The sequence below is a fragment of the Chiloscyllium plagiosum genome, chromosome 18 (assembly GCF_004010195.1).
Source record: "Chiloscyllium plagiosum isolate BGI_BamShark_2017 chromosome 18, ASM401019v2, whole genome shotgun sequence".
NCBI classification, from domain to species: Eukaryota; Metazoa; Chordata; class Chondrichthyes; order Orectolobiformes; family Hemiscylliidae; genus Chiloscyllium; species Chiloscyllium plagiosum.
The window spans coordinates 48,486,343-48,510,057 of NC_057727.1; the positions used below are offsets into that span (position 1 = coordinate 48,486,343).

At 41.1% G+C, this 23,715-nt stretch overlaps 1 protein-coding gene across 7 annotated transcripts in view; it reads right to left on the minus strand.

The window, feature by feature from the left end:
• The window catches only part of LOC122559093 (contactin-4-like), a 2,522,648-nt gene that overhangs the window by 96,797 nt on the left and 2,402,136 nt on the right, over window positions 1-23,715 (minus strand). For all 7 annotated transcript variants that reach the window (XM_043708367.1, XM_043708366.1, XM_043708371.1 and 4 more), the window contains 5 exons: window positions 18,657-18,772; window positions 11,564-11,750; window positions 10,838-10,950; window positions 6,408-6,500; window positions 6,136-6,211 (listed from right to left, as the gene is read on the minus strand). In XM_043708367.1, coding sequence (XP_043564302.1) covers window positions 6,136-6,211; window positions 6,408-6,500; window positions 10,838-10,950; window positions 11,564-11,750; window positions 18,657-18,772 — 585 coding nt within the window. The remainder of the gene's footprint in view (window positions 1-6,135; window positions 6,212-6,407; window positions 6,501-10,837; window positions 10,951-11,563; window positions 11,751-18,656; window positions 18,773-23,715) is intronic.

A 23,715-nucleotide genomic window follows, 5' to 3' on the forward strand; every position in this document is an offset into this window, starting at 1 on the left:
CCTCTCCGCCCCCACCCCCTCTCCGGCCTATCACCCTCACCTTAACCTCCTTCCACCTATCGCATTCCCAAAGCCCCTCCCCAAGTCCCTCCTCCCTTCCTTTTATCTTCGCCTGCCTGGCACACCCTCCTCATTCCTGAAGAAGGGCTTATGTCTGAAACGTCGATTCTCCTTCTCCTTTGATGCTGCCTGACCTGCTGCGCTTTTCCAGCAACACATTTTTAAGCTCTGATCCCCAGCATCTGCAGTCCTCCCTTTCTCCTGAGGTGTGCAAGACCAGGATTTGGGACAGATGAGTGGGATGAGTGCAGCTGGGAATGTGGAGAACTTTGACACTCCTCCTGATTTAAAAGTTGTGCTCCAGCTTGTGGCCACCTCTAAGCAAAATGTGTCAGCTGGCAAACAGCTTACGTTCACATACTGGGAAGTCCCAGTCAGCCATCAAATCGCTCTTGGATGGAGCAATTTCCAGTAAACTGCAAATTTCTGGTTCTCCAAATAAAGCAATGCTGTTGGCTCTCTCAATATGGTTCATGCCCCTGAGATTGGAAGATATGGTCAATACTTCCTCTCAATATGGCTCATGCTCCTGAGATTGGAAGATATGGTCAATACTTCCTCTCAATATGGCTCATGCTCCTGAGATATAGTCAGCATTTCCTTTCAACCGGAAGCACAATACAATGGTGTCAGTATAAAAGCAATGACGCACACTCAAAATCCAAATATTGGCGATTCTTATTTTTGAGAAATGGAACTGCATCCTAAATTTGCATTTTAAAAGTGGACATTTTAATAAAATATTTACATATTTTAACAATCAATTATAAGGAACATCCTGAATTACATGATGATATTTTACTCTGAATTATTTTAAACAATAAAATTACTTCAGGTACAAGTTTCATAACTAGTTTGGGTCTGAGCTGAATGACCGAAACCAATTGAAGATGAATGAATTGCTACAATTAATTAAATGTGACAGACCTTTTACAAGTAATGTTAGTTTGACTCTGTGCCTCTGAATTGAAGCTGGTGAGGGGCATCACACAATTAGTTTAGCTGATCAATGGGGTAAACAGCACAATCATAATGTTACTTGACCAGCCTGAACTATTAAACCAGGGTAAATAAATAGCTACTTGGTAATACAGAACTTGACCGTGCTGAAACAGAGACATGCTGAAGTCTTTTGTCTTGCAATAATCAGGACAGGTGTGAGAATGCCAATTTTCCATGAGAAAAGGATGCTGAGAGGTTACAAATTGACTGTGATTGGTGGAGGTACTGCAATGCAGAAAGCACCAGCAAACAATTGTCTGCCATGATATAGTTGAGAGACTCAGTCACACTTGAGGAAACCCACATCACTTATTTTTGAGTGAGACATTCTCGAAATTTCACACATTGAAGACTTGTGCTTCAGAACTTGGTGCATATCTTGGGCCAAATCTTCGAGGAGAAAGTGAGGTCTGCAGATGCTGGAGATCAAAGTTGAAACTTTATTGCTGGAACAGCACAGCAGGTCAGGCAGCATCCAGGGAGCATTCCTGAAGAAGGGCCTGTGCCCGAAACGTCGAATCTCCTGTTCCCTGGATGCTGCCTGACCTGCTGTGCTGTTCCAGCAATAAAGTTTCAACGCATATCTTGGGCCAGTCGATCCCAACAAGCAAAACTAATGCCATTTACAAAATACCGTGCAAGGACTGCAGCAAACACTATATTGGACAACCAGGCAGAAAACTACCCACCAGGATAAATGAATATCAACTAACCACAAAATGACATGACCCTCTCTCACTAATATCCTTACATACAGATGAGGAAGGACACCACTTCGACTGGGATAATACATCTATCTTAGGACAAACCAAACAGAGACATGCATAAGAATTCCTAGAAGCATGGCATTCCAACTGGAACTCTATCAACAAACACATTGACTTGGACCCGATTTACCACCCCCTGAGAAAAAGTACAGGAAATGACATCACCATAGGAAATGACATCACCAACCCAAAGATACCCAAACATATAAATAGAAAGCAGGAATCACCAACAATGCTTTGTCCGGAGGCTCACTGAAGATATTACCTAGCATGGTGACGAAACGTCTGAAAATGAACCTTCCAGCTCAGCCAACAAATCTACCTGAACCTCAACCTGAGCTACAAATCTTATCAAAACTCGCTATCATATGTGACTCCTTAAATAGTGCAGCTTTCCAAATTCAAGTTGAAAGTGGAGTCCCAGGTAGAAAGGGTAGTAAAGGACACACTTGGTATGCTTGGCTTTATTGGTTAGAGCATTAACTATATAGGAGTTGGAAGGTCATGTTGCAACTGTACAGGACATTGGTTCAGCCACTTTGGAATACTGCATGCAATTCTAGTCTCATTGTTACAGGAAGGATGTTGTGAAAGTTGAAAGGGTTGAGAAATTATTTACAATGATGTTGCCAGGGTTGGAGGGTTTGAGCTATAGGGAGAGGCTGAATAGGCTGGGGTTATCTTCGCAGGACTGTTAGAGACTGAGGTGTGATCTCATTGAAGTTTATAAAACCATGAGGGGCATGGATGGGGTGAATAGTCAAGGTCTTTTCCCCAGTGTAGGGGAGTCCAAAACTAGAGTGCATAGGTTTAAGGTGAGAGGAGAAAGGTTTAAAAGGGACCTAAGGGGCAACTTTTTCATGCAGAAGGTGGTGCGTGCATGGAAGGTGCTGCCAGAGGAAGTGGTAGAGGCGGATACAATTGCAGTATTTAGAAGGCATTTGGATGGATATATGAAAAGGAAGGGTTTAGAGGGTTATGGGCCAAGTGCTAGCAAATGGGAGTAGATTAATTTAGGATATCTGGTCCGCATAAACGAGTTGGACCGAAGGGTTGATTTCCATGCTGTACATCTCTGACTCTAAATCTAATGCAGCAAGACCTGGACCATGACCAGATTGGGCTGCTAAGTGCGTAGGTGACATTCATGCCACACATCTATCAAACAGCAAACATCCCCATCAAGAGAATATCTAGCCATTGTCCCTTGACATGCAATTGCATTATCGTCATTGCATCCTACATTATCAACATCCTCAGGCTTACCATTGACCAGAAACTGAACTGGACTAGCTATATGAGTACAATGGCTAAAAGAGCAGATCAGGATTTGTGTAGCAAATCACTCATTTTCCACCATTCACAAAGCACAAGTTGAGAGTGTGATGGAGTATTCCTCACTTGCCTGGATGAATGCAACTCCAATAACATTCAAGATGCTTGACACCATTGAGGACAAAACAGCCGACACAACTGACACCACAACTACAAACATTCATTTCCTACACTACCATTGCTCAGTAGCAGTTGCATTAATCAATGTCCAAGATGCACTGCAGAAATTCACCAAGGCTCCCGAGACAGCACCTTCCAAACCCATGACCACTTCCATATAGAAGGATTAGGGCAGCAGATACATGGGAGTTCCATTCCAAACCACTCAGCAGCCTGTCTTGGAAATATATTGCTGTTCCTTCAGTTGCTGGGCCAAAATCCTGGAACTAAGTTCTTCTTGACATAGAGGCTGTACAATATCAAACAGTCTGCAGTAGTTCCAGAAAGCTGCTCACTAAACACATCTCAAGGACAAGTACAATGTACAAGATTGAATGAATAAAAATAAACTGCATTATCCTCCTTTTTTGGAGAGACACTTTCCTTTTCTTAAGCTTTATAACTCATATCTGCATTCTGGAGCTGAAAATCTGACATTGCAGTGTTTTTGATTTTGGATTGAAGGTGCTTTGTTCTTTAAAATATCTACATGCCTGTGGATTATTTGTGAGAGTGAGACGCAGTATTGCAGCAAGGCAGATGGTGAGGACGATTGACACAATGACACAGCCTTGATTGGTTCCAGACTTCACCGAAATAGGCAGATAGATGATCAAATTCAACATCACTCCAAAAGCACCAGACTCAGTCTTTGATCAGCAGAAGAAAGAGTACATCAGGACCAAAATCTTTAATCCCAGAATAACGTAATGGTGTACCGGGCAGCAGTATCCGTATACTCCTATATGCTTTGGAAACTTGGACAGCCTAGTTCAACAAATTTGAGAAGGACCCCAAGTCTTTGCAATATCATCCAATGCAGTTGGCAAGAAAGTTGGTCCGCTTTTGAAGCATCATTTCCAAGGCTAACATGCCTTGCATCGGGGCACTAACCATTCAATACCACCTCTGCTGGGCAAGGCATTCAATTAATTTTCCTGATACCAGTGAATTGCTCCATTCGCAACTTGGTTGGGACAAGTGATTCCCACGCGAGCAATGGAAAAGCTTTAGCTTTATGCACCAAACATTCCTGAAGCGATCAAACATAACCTGACTTACGCACATTTCTGATTTGTGACCAACTAACATAGAGAATTTTCATTCAAGCAGGCTCTGAAGACATCGACCAACTTCATTGTGGACACAGAAAGGCAAAGTCCACACAAACCTCCAAAATTTAGAACATAGAACACAGAACATAGAAGAATACAGCGCAGTACAGGCCCTTCGGCCCTCGATGTTGCGCCAATCCAAGCCCACCTAACCTACACTAGCCCACTATCCTCCATATGCCTATCCAATGCCCGCTTAAATGCCCATAATGAGGGAGAGTCCGCCACTGCTACTGGCAGGGCATTCCATGAACTCACGACTCGCTGAGTAAAGAACCTACCCCTAACATCTGTCCTATACTTACCCCCCCTACACAACCCTTTATTTACACAACCCTTCAAGGATTTGCACCTCATGCAATGGATTTATCAGTGATCTCAGAACCCATCAACTCACAATGGAAGCATCTCAAACCCAAGGGACTGCTTAAAAAAGATAGTTCATTCATTATAATTGTCCTTCACTACTGCCTTTCAGGGAAAGAAGCTGACGATACTTATCCTGCAGGGCTTGTAATGTACTGTGGTCCATTTGTCACCTAAAGATGCTAATCTGCTGACCCTTGTTCTCAATTCCTTTGAGTATTAAGGGCAGTTTCCAATATATTTAGGTTGGTCATTAATATATATAAATCACAAAATGCACTGATCAAGTGGTAACATTTGGAGATTCCCACTATCCCTCCAGTATGAAAAATAACCATTCATCACTACTCTCTGTTTCCTTTCATCTTTCCTTTCATATGGAATCATACTGCCACTGCCTCTTTCGTTCCATTAGCCTCAACATTGCTGGCAAGCCCAATATGCGGCAATTTATCAAATATATGTTGAAAATCAATGCACACCACTTCGATTACATTAAACTGATGGAACGTCACTGTTATCTCGCCAAAGATTCAATCCAGTTAAACATGATTTGTACCCGGGGTTTCCATGATGAATCCACTCCTTACCAAGTAAGTGCTCATTTTATTTTTGGATTATCAATTCTAAAAGCTTTCCAGTGAGGTTAAACTGACTGTTCCTGAAGTTGCTGAATTTACTTATGCAATCTTTTTGAACAAAATAGTGATAGTTGCAATTCTCTGGAACTCTGGAACTATTCATACATCTAAAGCAAAGAAATGATTATGGTGAATATATCTCAATTTGTACCCTCAATTCCCTCCGAAGCTCAGCTCACTTAACAGCATTAAGTCACTAGATCAAAAACTTGTGAATCCCTCCCTGTCTGCACTGACAGTACCTACATGGACTGCAGCAATTCAAGACAGTAGCCAACCATTATCATTCCAATACAATTAGAAATGGACAAGAAATTCTGGCTGAACTAACAAAGCCCACATTCTGCATTAAAAACAAAGTACAGCAGGCCTTTCTAAAATATATCCTCTTGATTGGCCCATTAAGCATTTCAATTACCTTCTCCTTCACTTTAACCTTTCGCATTAAAAACTGAGTTTAGACTTTCCAAACTTACTTCAAACAGAGAACTACCATTTGTTTTGGAGTTAATTCAAGTAACAGTTCTGTAACACAATCCCAAACCCACCTTCACAAATAACATAATTGTTCCAAAATGAACACCAACGCTGATCAATTTGTAATAGAATGAAAAGCATGTTTGGATAGAATGAAATCTGATCTCCATGAGACCAAAACATTCTGCATCATCTGAAAAAAAAATAACTTACATGACATTCGTGGGATTCTGATTTGAGCACTACTGATTCCGTCACCACCGTCACTGAACGTCTTCACTTCAATGATGTAATCAGTGAACACCAACGCTGATCAATTTGTAATAGAATGAAAAGCATGTTTGGATAGAATGAAATCTGATCTCCATGAGACCAAAACATTCTGCATCATCTGAAAAAAAAAACTTACATGACATTCGTGGGATTCTGATTTGAGCACTACTGATTCCGTCACCACCGTCACTGAATGTCTTCACTTCAATGATGTAATCAGCATCATCGGGGAGTAGAAGCTCCACTGATGTATTGTTGGTTTCTATCACCTTTGTACTGCTCTGTCTGTTATTTCTGTATAAAACCTGTAAAAGTACACAGCAGACACAAGAGTTATTCATAAAGCTAAGCCAAGGATTTAACACACAGCCAAGAACAACTAAGACATATTTGCCATTCAGATTTTCTCTTTACCATGCAGAAAGACAGATCAAAGGTATACTTAGACCTTTAACATTTCAAAGGAGTTTGCACTGACAGTCTTAAACAAGACTCGCTTCATTAATTTGGAGCCTGAGTCCCATCATATGAAAACCAAAAGCCCACTGAGATTTGAACACTAAAGTGGTACAGCAAGAACAGAAACAAGTGTCCAAATCTTTTGAAAAGTCGTGATAATGTAGAGCTCTCCTTAAAAAAATCTCATCCGTAAAATACTAACATTAATGCTCTTCTGTTTGTAATTCTTGGAGATGTCACAGTTGAGACCATACTCGGTGTGTTCACAATTGTTTTAAACATTTTGGTGAATTTTGTTTTTGCTGAGATGAAGGATGTTTACATTCTGGAATGACCTTTTTTTAAGATCAAATCTTGCACTCAGTGCCACCCTGGATCACTTTAGGTGTTTTGTGAATTTGTTTCTGGGTCAAGTTTACTCTGAACATTCCACTAATACATCTTAAACTTAAGAAAAGAACCTCCTACTATCACAACTTGACATTTAAAAAACAAATGTTTGTAAGTTTTATGTTCATTAACATTTAGACATCGAGTATCAGCAACAAGTGTTTCCAAGTACAGACAGTGTGGTTAAATACCGACGCTGCTTCATTTTCCTTGTCACATATTGTGCCTTCATTTGAACGACAGAAGCTCCCATGAAATTGTAATGGCACAAGTGTCCCATTCTCTCCATTGCCTTTAGTTTTTTGGCTTCTCTTACTTAGATTCATTATTAGCAAAGTTCCAAAATTCAGAGTTGGGGAATGAAGAACACTTTAGCTGAAAAGCACCAGATGGAGTTATGCCTATCTGATGCTATTCACATGATATTGTTCCACTTTGAGGTTTAGATCAAAGTGACTATCAAATATTGACAAAATGCTTTTTCAGGAGACAGTAACATTTTGTAAGAACAATCTGCTAATTTGAATGGATCTTCAAATGAATTATCTTCAAATAAAAAAAATCACAAAATGCAACCTTACAAGTTTTTGGCACTGTTTTTGACCAGTTTGTTGTTCACCATTTACGATTTCAGAGACTTGAACACAACCATAACAGAGAGACTCAAACGTCCTGTGCATGTTGCTAATTTGAAATCATGTTCATGCGCCAGAACTGATTTAAATTCAACCATATTTTCAGTCGGTTTGTGATGTTATTAAACCTTGTCACAGTTACCTGAATTTCCTTTGTATTTCGAGTGTTCCTGAATAGATGAAAAGAGATTTTGATCAGCTACTTTGTGTAAGGTGTGAGCATGTACAGTGTACAGCTGAGTTGGCTGATTTTTCTCAGTTGTCAGACACCTTTGCTAATTTGCATATGGAATTATCACTTGTGTTCAAATTAATGTTAAAGCGTTGGTATAAGGAGTAAATTGTAAATGTATCAGCAGCCTACAAATTGTTATTCAGTCCAAAAGTGTCACCAGATCAGCGAAATGACTTATAGTGTGCTGTACACTGATGGCACAGATCTATTATATCAAATTTATGATATTAATTATCCATTTATTTACTTTAGCAGGTATAGACATTTGTTACAACTCTGACTTACTTGGAAAATGGAAGGTATGAAAGGAACAATAGTGGTTTGATGGATGTTATCTTACTTGATCAGTATTTGTAGAATTATCTATTTTTATCGCTGATTTCGAGGAAGTGCAAAAACAATTCCCAACTGCAAGTTCCTTCTATCAATAACATTTGTGGCAAATTGTCACAAAGTTGTTAGAGAAGTACTGTAACTCTCAGAGTGTCACTTTTCTTTTATTGGTTAGTACAATGCTCTAAAGTTGGTTAAAAAAGAAATCACTAGAATGGGTAGACGTGCTGTCAGATTAATTTAAAAATCACACAACACCAGATTATAGTCCAACAGGTTTAATTGGAAGCACACTACCTTTCGGAGCGATGCTCCTTCATCATCCTTCATTGGAAATTTAGTGTGCTTCTAATTAAACCTGTTGGTCTATAACCTGGTGTTGTGTGATTTTTAACTTTGTACACCCCAGTCCAACACCGGCATCTCCGAATCATGTCAGATTGATGGTATTGATGTTGGTACCAGATCTTGCTTTACTTCTTGGCCATTAATAATGAGCTGAATGTGATCAGTGCAAAATGCTATCTTTTAGTCAACATGACACACTGGTCACTATGAACCTCTGTGGGTTATACAACAATTTCCAGCATCTCATGTACTGTGTGAGACTGTGGACGAAAGTGATACCACACTTATGTTGAGCAGTGGAATTTGAAGCTCTCTACCCTGGTTCCTGCAACCTCAGGTTTCCTATGCAGTACAGATTTGAGCCGCAGGAAACCCCTTAAAAGACCTCCTGTGAGCCCCGAGTTAAAAATCCCAGAGCTAATTACAAGCTGAACTGAAAAACTTGACATTCTTCTGTTCCAGTAATGTGATTGTGTTTATATCAATGTTAATACCCTGAACTACAGCTGAGCTTTGTCACAAAAATGAGCGAAGTCCTACAGTAAGACAAAAGTGGGCTAGGTCACTAAGGGCTGAAGCCAATCAGACAAGCACACTACATACAAGAAAAATCATTTGCTGTAATAAGCAAGAATGGAATTTCAATCTCCACAATACTTTTCCTAAGTACACTGGACTCTCTGTGGGGTACAACGCAGGTGGGAAAAGTTAAATTGATGATAATTAACCAGCTCAGATGGATAGCACTGCCTTATTTCTCTCCAAGTTTTTTTTTAAACTGTGTCCAGTTCCAGTCACTGTGTTATGGTAAAGACATTATTAAGCTAGAGAGTGTTCTGAAGAGATTTACCAGGATGTTGCTGCAAATGGAGGATTTGAGTTATGGGGAGAGGCTGGATTGACTGGGACATTGTTCACTCGAGTCTAGGAGGTCAAGAGATGACCTTATACAGCTTTATAAAAATATGATAAGATGAATGGCAGGACTTATTTCCTGAGTTGAGTTTTTAAGATTAAGGGGCATATTTTTAAGATGAGAGGGGAAAGATTTTTTAAAAAACCATGAGGGACTGTATTTTAAGTGAGTGGTGTGTATGTGGAATGAAACTTCAGAAAAAGTGGTGAATCCAGGCACAGGTACGACATTAAAAAGACATATAGATAAGTACATGAATAAGAAATGTTTGCAGGGATAAGGGTAAAGCGCAGGCAGATGGGACTAGTTTAGTTTGAGATTATGTTCAGCATGGACTGGTTGGACCGAAGGGTCTTTATCCATGCTGGATCACTCAATGACTCTATGAAACTAGATGCAGTCAAGTTATATGTAACAAGTTGTGTAGGGTGCTGATCCCAAAATTGTTCAAAATGTAACAAGTGGACAAAACAGTAAAATGAATAAAGAGCAATTATGTTAGTAATCTACAACATTAACTTTCCATTAGGAATTTATAAAACTGATGACTTTTGCACTCAATGATTGAATGAATGATTTTATTGTCATATGTATTTGGGAAAATACAGTGTCAACTGTTTTGTTGCCATAATCTGGCGCCATTTTGGATCACAAAATGAATAAAAAGACTTGAATAGAGCTTCATCTTCTATTCAAGTGATAGAAAAGTATCAAGGCAAAAAAAAAAGAAATAATATCTACAGTCCTTCCTGTCAAACATGGCTCTGGGTTTTCTAAGGTCTCTGGGTTTCTGTAAGCTGTTAACGACTCTGGGCCGCACTAAGTCCCTGTTCCAGATCCAGCATATGCCACAGGAGTCCCTAGCTCCACTGCCCTCACTTCACCAATACTGCTGGGAGTCCCAATCTGGGCCCATCACGCAGCCAAAGCTGCAATTGCCACCTCACCACCATCGCTAAAAGTACCCGCTTCAGGCCTATCACAACCATGAGCCACTGCTGCAGCCGCCACTTCACTGCCTCTACCACGAGTTCCACACCAGCCTCCTCCGCGATGACACCTACTCCACTGCCGACAATAAAATGAAGAAGAAAAAAGAAGACAAAAAAGAAAGAGGAAGAAGAATGTGGCCAACCTGGAGCTCAGAAGCCCAAACACTATCTACTTGGCCAGCACTGCCATCTTGGGAACAACTTAGGTTGTGCTGGTTTGGCAATGTTTCAGCATCATCTGAGGTATCTTTGGAAAGGTGTGCTCTTTCTGAAACAAACTCTGTCTTTTAAACTGTCAGTTGGGGTAGTCTTATCAATTATTTTCTTTACTTACTTTATATCCTGTCACTTCTGATTCATTTTCCATTGCTTTGACATGATCCCAGTTTAAAACAACTCCAGAGCTGGCTGATTCCCACCAGATTTTACCAGGTGCTTGACTTGGTGCTGTGAGATAGCGAAACAATGTGTCAACATATCAGTGAAAGTGAAGCACATGTGCAGCGAGCTTTGCATTAAATAGATTCTTGTATTCAAAAGCACAGTGACACAAAACTTAGGTCAATGCACAATACCCTATCTGCGATTTGAAATTAATTAAGTAGCCCTGTCTGACGATCAACCTTTTTCAACCTCACCAACATGGATCAATTGGTTTTTCAACCATCCAATTCTTGTGAAACGTTGCTCACACACAGCAGTAACCACACTTCAAAATAAAATTAATGAAACTCTTTGGGCTGAAAAGAGCATTATGATTGCAAATTCATGATTGCATCCTTTAGTTCCTAAACTCAGGTTTATAATTTTCCTCTTTACAAAAATAAATGCTGTAAAACTGAAGTACAAACAGGGCTGCTTGACGTGTGAGGTTGCTGTTCACTGAAGCATCTTGGTCAGGATGATTTTCATAAATTCAGCCACCAAAACGTAATTTATATCAACCACTTCAGGTGACGAATTTGCAGGTTTTTACGGTTTTGCCTTTCATCTTAGTGGGTGTGGGAGGCGCAACTTGAAAATCCATTCACAAACATATCAGTTTTGAAGTAATACGTACGTGGTTTTCGGGTTGTGACATTAACTAGAGGGCTGGCGGGTCCTGTTCCAGCACTGCTGTATGCTTTAACCATCAGGTAATAAAGTGTACTGCCCTTCAATCCCGTGACCCTCGCTGAAGTAACGTTTCCATTTGATCTCAGCTTATCTGCTGTCTCTTCATTCTCATCGTCTGCCCAGTACCATATCTTGATAACAAAATACAAAAGGATCATGGAGTCAACAGGAATTAATCGGAAGCAGCTTAACGCCCTGTCATAAAGCAAAAAGTTCAAAAGACAACTGAATAGACTGCATCAGTAACTGATGGTGGGGCTGCAAAAGCTGAAGCCATTACCACAATCAACACGTTCAACTGACATGGCCTTCTGCCATTATTCACAACTCATCTAATAAAACAACAATTGTGAAACAAATTAGAAAAGATGACCTGTGACCTATGAAATGCTGTGATCTGTAAACTTCAGGGGCCTGGTTTTCTGGGGAATGGCTATCTCACTCAGATTGACACCTCACTGCTTTTTTTAAGACACTAAAAAGCTCTGCATTTCTGACCGGAGATTTAGGATCCTTCAGCGCCACACTTCCACTCTGACAGGTCCCTTGTCGTGAAGAAGAATTGGGGAATCTAAACACATCTCCTTTATCATATAAGTCAGTTGCCATATTCTGAAATTTAAAGGACCAGCATTAAAGACTGGCACTTTTACAGTTGCTTTGACAGGACGCTGTCTCAGGTCAGAGCTTGAGAAAATGTAAGAGATCCAGGGAAGATGGAGGTGAGAGCTGATGGAAATTGTGGATCAGTATATATTTAGAAGTTAGGCTAGTATTTAGTAGACTAACTTTTATGAAGGGAATAGATAGGATAGAAGCAGGGAGGTTGTTTCCACTAGTGGGTGAAACTAGAACTAGGGGGCATAGCCTTAAAATAAGGGGGAGCAGATTTGGGACTTAGTTGAGGAGGAACTCAACCCAAAAAGTTGTGAATCTGTGGAATTCCCTGCCCAGTGAAGCAGTTGAGGCTACTATGTTGAATATTTTTAAGGCAAAGATTTTTGAATAGTAAAGGAATTAAGGGAGAAGGTGAGCAGGCGGGTAAGTGGAGCTGAGTCCATGAAAGATCAGTCATGATCTTACTGAACAGTGGAGCAGGCTCGATGGGCCAGAGGGCCTACTCCTGCCCCTAGTTCTTGTGTTCTTACATTCTTATGTTCTTATTCCTGAGTAACTATTACTCCAACTGCAATAGAGCCCTCCAAATTCTCCAGTTTATTTGGAGACCTTCAGAAGTGTTCCATGCATTCAGCAATACTCTAGCAGAACTTTCAACTTAGCAGGCAATTCCTTTGGAGTTTGCTATAGGATCCCCAGTACAACATTCATCGACTTCAGAAAGAACTATGTGGCCATTGGAAATTCCCTGCCTCAGTGACAGCTGAAGTGGTGAGCTCTGGGTGTTCTTGCTAATGTGTTTGTTGGGATTTAACTCTTCTTCAATAGTCAGAAATTGCTAAGATGGTTAGTTTCATATGGTAGCTCTAACTGATTGGACTCCTATCAGTCATTGTTTCCATGTAAATATTCCAACAGAAACTATAAGCTGAAATATAATGACTAACTGAGACGAATAAATGTGTCGGGTGAAACTGGTACTTAAAGGCCAGTGACTCAATCTGTATGTCTCAACATTTCCTGCCATTTTCAGCAAATTTCTTTGTACCCATGAGTGCAGTCCATCTGCTATGGAGAAATAACAAACTTTTGAAAATGGAAGCCTGTTTGTGTGAAGTTTGCACATTCTCTCAGTGTCTGCGTGGGTTTCCTCCAGATGCTCCAGTTTCTTCCCACAGTCCAAAGATGTGCAGGTTAGGTGAATTGGCCACGCTAAACTGCCTGTAGTGTTCAGGGATGTGCAGCTCAGGTGCATTAGTCAGGGATAAATTTAGGATAATAGGGGAGGGGAATGGGTCTTGGTGGGTTACTCTTTGGAGGGGTAGGTGTGGATTTGCTGGGCTGAAGGGCCTATTTCCACACTGTAGGGATTCTATGATTCTATTGTTAGAAATAGATATTTTTTCAAAATTAATGAGTTTACACTAAATTTAGCTTGAATCTCTCCATTTCATGGAACTGAGAGAACATGTGAACCCAAACTTGAACTTTTTGTCCAATAATATCTCTCAACAAGTTCCATCTTGGAAGTTGTTACATGGACAACATTCTGTTAAAGAAGGAGAAAATGAGGTCTGCAGATGCTGGAGATCAGAGCTGAAAATGTGTTGCTGGAAAAGCGCAGCAGGTCAGGCAGCATCCAGGGTACAGGAGAATCGACGTTTTGGGCATAAGCCTAACCTGCTGCGCTTTTCCAGCAACACATTTTTAATTCTGTTAAAGAAGCCCAATGAGCAGGGAATGGTTAGACAATGGAGAATCTTTAGACAATGGAGAACAGAACTGAAATTAGATTAAAAGAAAGCAAACTTTGTCCAAACTGGCAATTTTAAAATTAATTTGAAAAGTTTAGATACTAGGCCAATTTGAATTGAGGTGAGCCTTTATAAAGTGTCGTAACTGGAGAAACTAGGAGAAAATGAGGACTGCCGTTGCTGGAGAGTCAGAGTTGAAAAGTGTGATGCTGGAAAAGCACAGCAAGTCAGGAGCTTCCGAGGAACAGGAGAGTCGATGTTTCGGGCGTAAGCCTTTCATCATGTGCTTTTCCAACGCCACACTTTTCGACTTTAACTGAAGAAATATAAAATGACCCACAAGCAATTGTTGTGGTAGATTAACGCACACCATCATAATCCTACATTTTCTTAATATTAAAATAGACAATGGATGAGGTACTATAATTTATATGGGAGATACATTGGTAAAGGTAGGTGCATAATTAGTTTATAATTCATTAAAATGTGAATCTCTGTCAGGTCATGTATACAATTGGATACCGGACTGACCAAACTGAGTGTCTGAGAAATCTACGTTTGCGCCCAAAAATGTCAATACAGGAGTCTGGTATGGTGCAGTGGAAATGTATTTACTGTACAGTCTTATAAAATGATTGGCTCGTGGGATTTAGAAATGATTCATAGTTGGTGCTTATTGACTTACCCAGATTTTAGACTTTCAAGCTCAGTTCCTACTCAGTACATGTGGCAGATGAATGATCTTAATTGGGCAGGACATCAAAAATCAGATTCTCACCGTTGAGATAAACATTCAACGATTAAGGTCTCCTAACTTCAACTGGTGGACTGATTATGGTTTCAGAGAATGGATGAAACCTACTTGCATACATTTACATCTCAATTTTGCCATAACCTGCCAAAATTAATTTGAACTTCCTAACTTACAATATAGAACATTGGCCATGTCCTAATTTCTCAGCAAGATCAAATGCTGACTTGTTCCAGAGGTCTTTAATGCAATGACTGTACAGGTTGATTAAAAATGTATTTTCTCACATATAATTTTATCATGTTCCAATGGGATCTCATAAAAAATCATGGATCCAAAGTACATTCTGACCTGATTGTCATTTAATGATCTCTCCTGTATGCAGTGAGTAATGGAGGCAAATGCAATACGGAAACTCCCCTGTTGGCACTAACCAGCTATCACAATGATGGCACGTCTGGCTTCCTGGCTGTATGCCAATGTTACACAGAGAAAGGGTGGTAAGGCTTGGGGGTAAATGGCAGGGAGGACCTACTGTAAGCAGAGGGAAGATGGGATAAGCAGGACACCTCAAAGAACAATGGGACCTTGATTAGATGGCCAAGGAGTGGCCGAGATGGAGTTTAATTTAAATAAATGAGAGATACTGCATATTGGAAAAGCTAATCTGGGCATGACTTATACAGTTAATGGCAAGTGTAATGGGAGTGTTGCTGAACAAAGAGACCTTGGAGTGCAGGTTCATAGCTCCTTGAAAGTGGAGTAACAGGTAGACTGGATAGTGAAGAAGGCATTTGGTATGCTTGCCTTTATTGGTCAGGGCATTGAGTACAGGAGTTCAAAGGTTATATTGTAGCTCTACAGGACATTGGTTAGGCCACTGCTAGAATACTGCAAACAATTCTGGTCTTCCTGCTCTAGGAAAGATGTTGTGATACTTGAAATGGTTCAGAAATGATTTACAATGATGTTGCCAGGGTTGGAGTGTTTGTGCTATAGGGAGAGTTTGAATAGGCTGGGGCTATTTTCCCTGGAGTGCTGGAAGTTGAAGGGAGACCTTATAGAGGATTATAAAATTATGAGGGGCATGGATAGAGTAAATAAACAAGGTCTTTTCCTGGGGTGGGTATAGGTTTAAGGTGAGAGGGAAAGATTTAAAATGGACCTGAAGGGCAACTTTTTCATGTATATGTATGAAACGAGTTGCCAGAGGAAGTGGTGGAGGCTGGTACAATTGCAACCTTTAAAAGGCATCTGGATTGGTATATGAATAGGAAGGATTTAGAGGAATATGGGCCAAGTGCTGGCAAATGGGATTAGATTTATTTGGGATATCTGGTCGGCATGGACAAGTTGGACCGAAGGGTCTGTTTCCGTGCTGTACATCTCTGTGACTCTATGACTTCTAGAATGTCCTTTGATAAAACTCCTGAAGCATCCATCTCTCCTGCTTCCTGTGGCACCAGCCTTGAGGAGCAAGGGGCACCCAGAGGGAATTCGAGGTGTCTTGATCTCCTCTCATTAATGAGTATTGTGATGGCGTGTGGGTCTGGGTACACAGTCATACTGTAGAACCTCAGTTTCTGAGGTAGCTGTCACCCTTTTCCATGGAAGCAGCCAGGAAACTGTGTGCTGGAGCATTCACAATGGACAGAAGATGAACAGACTTGTCTATCCTTCGCTTCAGTCTCATGAGGACCCTCGGCATCCTCTTGATGTTCTCCTGCCTGTCTCTGCAGGTTGAGCAATTTCAATGGATGAGTATAAAGGCACATCCTCTGCATTGGGCTCCATAGGTGACTGGTCTATTGCAGTCATATGAGTATCTTAGACCCCAGGCATTTCTTCCTCTACCAACTGAGCACTTGCATTAGTGATATGGTCATCTAATTGTGTGCTTGAGTCCACTCTGTCTAAGATGTGCAGAAAGGTGTCGCTGGCTAGGCCAGCATTTATTGCCCATTCTAAATTGCCCAGAGGGTAACTAAGAGTCAACCACATTGCTGTGGGTCTGGAGTCACATGTAGGCCAGACCAGGTAAGGTTGGCAGTTTCCTTCCCTAAAGGCCATTTGTGAACTTAATGTTTTTTTTCTTCCGAAAATTGACAACAGTTTCATGGTCAACATATAGATTCTTAATTGAATTCAAATTCCACCATCTGCCACGGCAGGATTTGAACCCTCAGAACATTACCTGGGCCTCTGGATTAACAATTCAGTGATAATACCACTAGGCTATTGCCTCCCCTTATAGCTGTGAAAGAGGAGAGTTAATTGAAGATCCACAAACCCATTTGTGGAGGAATGAGAGATACTGGCTGCATTTCTGAGAAAAGCAGATAACAATGCTGTTCATTGGCTTCTACCATTCCAAAGTTCCCCAAAGCCCTGGCCCTCACTGACCAGCTGGACAGCAGCATCCTAGAATAGTGACAAGGATCCGGAGATCCAAAAGGCCTTCACCAATCTGCACCAATTACAGCTTGTTCTGTAATGAGAGAAAGAGAAAACTTGATTGTGATGGAAATGTGTACAGGAGCCATCTGTGAACGTGCACAGTCCTGCCAGATGGTTATCATCCCCCAGTGAGTGAGTCGGGAGCATAGTGCCTGGGAAGTACTGGAAAGTCTGGAAATATAAAGTGGGTGTGAGTGCTTCAGGGCACATCATCCTTGTCTTGTGAGGTGGACATGCTCATAAAGCATGACTGTACAGGGACATAATCTGACTGTGTAGTGGTGTTATATATGTGAAATTGCAGTGAGAAGGTGGACACACTTATGCTTGGGGAGATCAGGTGATCGTTCTTCTGCTTCCTGCACTTGCTCGTTATGCATTGATGTCAGATACAACGTGAACCATTACCTCTGATGGGAGAAAGGCTGTTTTCTCCCATCAGATGAGAAGGGGAACATTCTTTCTTTCCCATATGCCCTGAAGTAGACTGTCTAGAGAAGCATCATCCAAACTGGAGAGCGGTCTTTGATGCTTGGCAGATATCTCCAGGGATGGTGGTGTCAGTTGTGGAGACTCTAGCTTGCATTGAATGAAGTGGGGCTTGCATGACTTTTAAATACCTTGCCAGTACCTTCAAAACTGGAAGTGGTGAGAACTTCTGCCCATCATTTGCACATGATTCACTGTTCAAGTCACCTCAGAGCTGACTTGCACAAAATGAGCAGATCACCACTCCAGAAAATCGCCAGAGGGATGTGCCGTCATCCAAGACTTTAACTGCATACTTAAACTGCAAAATGGAAAAGCCGAGCTTATGTAACAGAACTAGCTAGCTTAAGAAAGTGATTTTGTAATAACTGCTTGATTGCAATGAGGTCCACATGGTTTTTTTCCGAACAGATTGAGGTCAAAGTAACAATTCTTTTAATTTGCATAAAATACTTTGTCCAGGTCAAAGTTATTTTAACCGGAATTGGCACCAACAATACTATTTCTTTTGATTTAGAAATTTCTGATATTAAAGTGAAAACTGTTGGTGTGGAAGTTCAAAATGTATAACTGTAGTGTTTAACTGTAATACCCTTTCTATTCAAGTGTACAGAACTGTACTCCATGATGTTATAAACAAACAATCCAATGAGTAACAGTAAATCTGAAGTTATATCTTTACTTACCTTGACTTAAACTCTCCTGCCACCAATAACTTAATACCAAAATTAATGCTGTAATATTTCATTATTCTTTCACAGTCATTAGGTTGAAAAACTTTTTGCATCAAAATGAATTGGCTTATTTTCCCACTGGCTGTTCAGATCAGTGACTTCATTCATAATAAATTCATCTTCAAAGCTAAATTAATCTCAAAAGAGATTGTTGATTTACATGAACCTCAGCTATAATTGCATGGACTCTTCTCATTCTTTCAGAATGAATTATGGAGTTATTTTTTTTCTTACCTCATAACCTCGCACTTTTCCTTTGCTTGTCTCCCAGGGCACAGCTTCCCAGAAAACTTGCACTTCTGAAGCTGACAGGCTTCTGGCTGAGACATTGAATGGTGCTGCAGTGGGTTCTAGATTACAGAGAGGAGAAACCCATCAGCTCTTCTGCAAGAACTTTAGCTATATATTGAACTTGGATGGTCAGTTCTGGTAGGTAAGTTTTCTAAATCAACCTGTGAAAAACAGTTTTAGAGTCATAGAGATGTACAGCACGAAACAGACCCTTTGGTCTCACTCGTCCATGCTGACCAGATATCCTAACCTAATCTAGTCCCATTAGCCAGTACTTGGCCCATATCCATTGAAACCCTTCCTATCCATATACCCATCCAGATGCCTTTTAAATATTGCAGTTGTACCAGCCTCTACCACTTCCTCTGGCAGCTCACTTCATACACGCACCACCCTCTGTGTGAAAATGTTGCCCCTTAGGTCCCTTTTATATCTTGCCCCTCTCACCCGAAACCTATGCCCTCTAGTCCTGGACTTCCCCACCTCAGGGAAAAGACCTTGTCTATTTATCCTATCCATGCCCCTCATCATTTTATAAACCTCTATAAGGTCAGCCCTCAGCCTCCGACGCTGCAGGGAAATAGCCCCAGCCTATTCAGCCTCTCCTGATAGCTCACCAACCCTGGCAACATTCTTGTAAAATTTTGCAGAATAGGTTGAAAAATGTAATCCCATATTATTGAGTTTAATTGTTATTAATAAAACTCATTAAGATAAAGGCCATTAATAACATTAGAAACCTTGGGCCTGCCAAAATCTAGTTCCCACTGCATTTTAAATCTATTTCTGAATTTTATGTTCCCACGCTTACAATAATTTACGTGCTTTTTGCTGGATTCTCTTAATTTAATAAAATTGTGATAATTCATAATCATTAAATTGAAGTTGGAGTAAAACCAGATTTTGAAATATGCACTTCCTGAAATTGCAATCTCGTTGGCGGGATTTAAAAATAGCCACTGATCATATTGTTGTTGTCATTTAAAACTTACCAAGTTTCTCCAACATCCTGGCTGGTTTAAATGCCAAAAATTTGGTCATGTAGCCAAGAAGTCAACAATTCGTATGGATAATGGTTTCATACAAACTGAAGGCAAGAGAGACAACTTATTCTTCAAGCTTTGCATTTACTGGTAACATTAAAAGGGAATATCTCAGAAGAATATGCTAAACCAGTTACAAACACTGTTGGGTAATGGCAAAAAAGTGCTGTATTTACACTCTGCAAGTTTGTGACAAGTCAGGTGGGGGGAGGTAAGAGAATATGTTGAGGAAAGAATTTCCATGAGCCTAATCACACTGGTCGTAATCATCTCATTTAGTTTAGACTTCCGATTTCCCACCAGATCACACTACAAATTACTTACGTACCTTCACAGCGACCTGATGAAGGAGCAGCACTCTGAAAGCTAGTGCTTCCAAATAAACATGTTGGAGTTTAACTTGCTGTTGTGTGATTTTTAACTTTGTCCACCCCAGTTCAACACCGGCTCCTCCATATCATTCTTATCTTTGGTAGTCTTTCAGGCCAATCAGGAGCTTTCTCAGCAGTTTAGACTAATTCAAGAATCTTCACAGTCAGCAACAAGAGGATTAGCACTGAGAATGAATCCCTTTTCTCAGCAATAAAGTCCTGCATTCTATGGTTCAAGTGTCCTTAAGATACATTGACAACTAGTGAGAGAAGTGTTGCGTATAAGTGAGGGTGTTGGGGTGGCTAATGGGTGTAAAAGGTAGGGTGTCAGATGACTGAAGGGTACTGGCACCAAGTCATTAAGTGGGTGGGTGCCAGGTAGGTATGGATGTCTGACAGAAAGTGGGAATGGCAGATGGATCAGGCAGATGAGCACTAGATGACTGAAGGGACACTGGTGCAAGTGAGAGTGATGGGGCGGGGTGGCAGGTAAGTGTGAGTGAGGCTTAGGTGAGGTTGGGAGTCAGAGTGTGTGTCAGTGATCGGTAGGCAAGAATTGGAGGAGGGTGTCTATGGTTTGGGAGTCCGTGTTCTGGGGTTATGGAGGGTCTGGAGAGAAAATAGGGAGTAAATAAGGTGGCACAGTGGTTAGCACTGCTGCCTCACAGCGCCAGAGACCCGGGTTCAATTCCCGCCTCAGGTGACTGTGTGGAGTTTGCACATTCTCCCCGTGTCTGCGTGGGTTTCCTCCGGGTGCTCCGGTTTCCTCCCACAGTTCAAAGATGTGCAGTTCAGGTGAATTGGCCATGCTAAATTGCCCGTAGTGTTAGGTTAGGGGTATGGGTGGGTTGTGCTTCTGCGGGGCGGTGTGGACTTGTTGGGCCGAAGGGCCTGTTTCCACACTGTAAGTAATCTAATCTAATCTAAAGGTATATTAAATTTAGATTTTGTTGTCATGCGTGCTCAAGTACAGAAATACAGGACTACAGTGAAAAGTGTATAATGTTGTCACAAAAAAACTTAGATACAGGGTAGCAAGCGAAATGAGAGTTAAGAAGTTAACTCTCATTACTTCATTGAATAAAAGAAAAATAAAGAAATAAGGTAATAGTTAACACCAAAGTCTTTTGTAGCTTAAACTGGAAAATAGAGGAATAAGTCTTTAATAAGTCCTGTGCTTATCTCGCTCTCTGGGAGATCTCAGCTGTCTGGTCTCGACATCACCGTTGCAGATACTGTCACTGCTGCTGAAAGTGCCACTGCTTTGATCTCCCCTGGTGCCTCTGGAATATGCCTGGGCAGAATTCACTTGCATACCGAGTCAAGACAGCACCATGAGCTGCTGTGAGACCAGGCCGGGACCTACCACGAACCGCCGAGAGACCAAGCTGGGACCCGCAAGACCTGCCAAGAGACCATGCTGAGAACCCACCGAGAGACCAGGTTGTGACACGCCGAGACCCAATGTGAGACCAGGCTATGAACCCGCTGAGACACCAGGCTGAGACCCGCCAAGAAACCAGGCTGGGACCCACAAAGACTCGCTGAGAGACCAGGCCGAGACTTGCCGAGAAACCAGGCTGAGACCCGTTGTGAGTCCAGGCTGGGAACCTGCTGTGAGACCAGGCCGAGACCCACTGAGAGACCAGGCTGAGACCCACTGAGAGAACAGGCTGAGACCCACCGAGAGACCAGGCCAAGACCTGGCGAGAGACCAAGCCGAGACCGGCGAGAGACCAGGCTGGGAACCTACTGAGAGACCAGGCCGGGAACACACTGACAGACCAAGCCGAGACCTGGTGAGAGACCAGGCGGGAACCCACTGAGGGACCAGACCACGACCCATTGTGAGACCAGGCCAAGACCCGCTGTGGGACCAGGCCAAGACCATGGGGGAGATGAACACCAAAAGAGGAAAGCATTTAAAAGGGAGAAAAAAAAGGAACAAAAAAGGGAAAGAAAATGAAGAAAATGTGAAATAAACAGAAGGAGCAGAGGAGCGTCCTACTCTACTGCCATTTTGACCATTTGATATCACTTGAGCGAGCATAATATGCTATACTTTTGCATTCTAAAGAACCCATGCACCATGTTATAAGATGACAGCTGATTTCCGCACTCTGTTGAATTGTTAAATATATCTAAAGTATTCTTCAATCAGAGATTAAAGACTAGTGGTCAAGTTTTCACATTTCTCATCAGCCTATTCAAGTGTAGCATCGCTTACATGAAGCTGATTTATCTGGGCCTCTGAGGGACAAGATATATCTTGACATGTTGAAACTAAAAGGAAATAAAGCAAGTCAAGGGAACTTGCTGTCAGAAACTGGAAGGACTGCAATTTTTTGTCAAAGTAATGACGAGGCAAATGGTACTGAGTGTGTTTTATGCATGAATGTACCATCAGGGAAGGAACAAACATGCTACTAAAAGCCAATGTGATCCAAGGTGTGGCACTCCACTGCTCATTTCAATGGCATCTTATAGTCTACTGCATCACTGACACAAGGCTTTCAAAGTTTTTCCACAGATTTGAGATTTATCTCAGCTTGAGAGCAGGATCTGTGGGATGGATAAGTCCAAAGATGTGCAGTTCAGGTGATTTGGCAATGTTAAATTGCCCATAGTGTTAGGTGCATTAGTCAGAGGGAAATGGTTCTGGGTGGGTTACCCTTCGGAGGGTCAGTGTGGAGTTGTTGGTCCGAAGGGCCCGTTTCCACACTGTAGGGAATCTAATCTAATCTAATCTAATCTAATCTAATCTAATCTAATCTAATCTAATCTAATCTAATCTAATCTAATCTAATCTAATCTAATCTAATCTAATCTAATCTAATCTAATCTAATCTAATCTAATCTAATCTAATCTAATCTAATCTAATCTAATCTAATCTAATCTAATCTAATCTAATCTAATCTAATCTAATCTAATCTAATCTAATCTAATCTAATCTAATCTAATCTAATCTAATCTAATCTAATCTAATCTAATCTAATCTAATCTAATCTAATCTAATCTAATCTAATCTAATCTAATCTAATCTAATCTAATCTAATCTAATCTAATCTAATCTAATCTAATCTAATCTAATCTAATCTAATCTAATCTAATCTAATCTAATGATCATTACACTTTGATACCGAAAGACATTCAAGAGAATGGTAGTAGGGAAGAGTATTGTAAGAGGGACTGATGCTGTTCTCTGCAGCAAAGAGGCCAGACAGCTAGGGTTTGTGATATCTGCACTGGATGTGAGAAGACCTTGCAGTGGGGAGGCAATTGATGCAGTTGTTGAGGTCAATGAAGGTACCAAGGACGTAAGTAGAATGAGGAATGAAGTCCTGCTGAGTGAGTATGAGAAGTTAGACGCTAGACTAAAAAGCAGAACTTCAAAGGTAATCTCTGAATTACTCCCTAAGATACAAGCAAATTGGCACAGAATGAATAAAATTTGGGAAATGAATCCATGGCTCAAAGATTAGTGTAGGGTTCCATGGCATGGAACATCAACACCAGTGCTGGACAAAGTGGGATCTGTACCTTTGGGACAATGACATCTGCTCTGAAGAAGGGGTGCAGGACCCAAA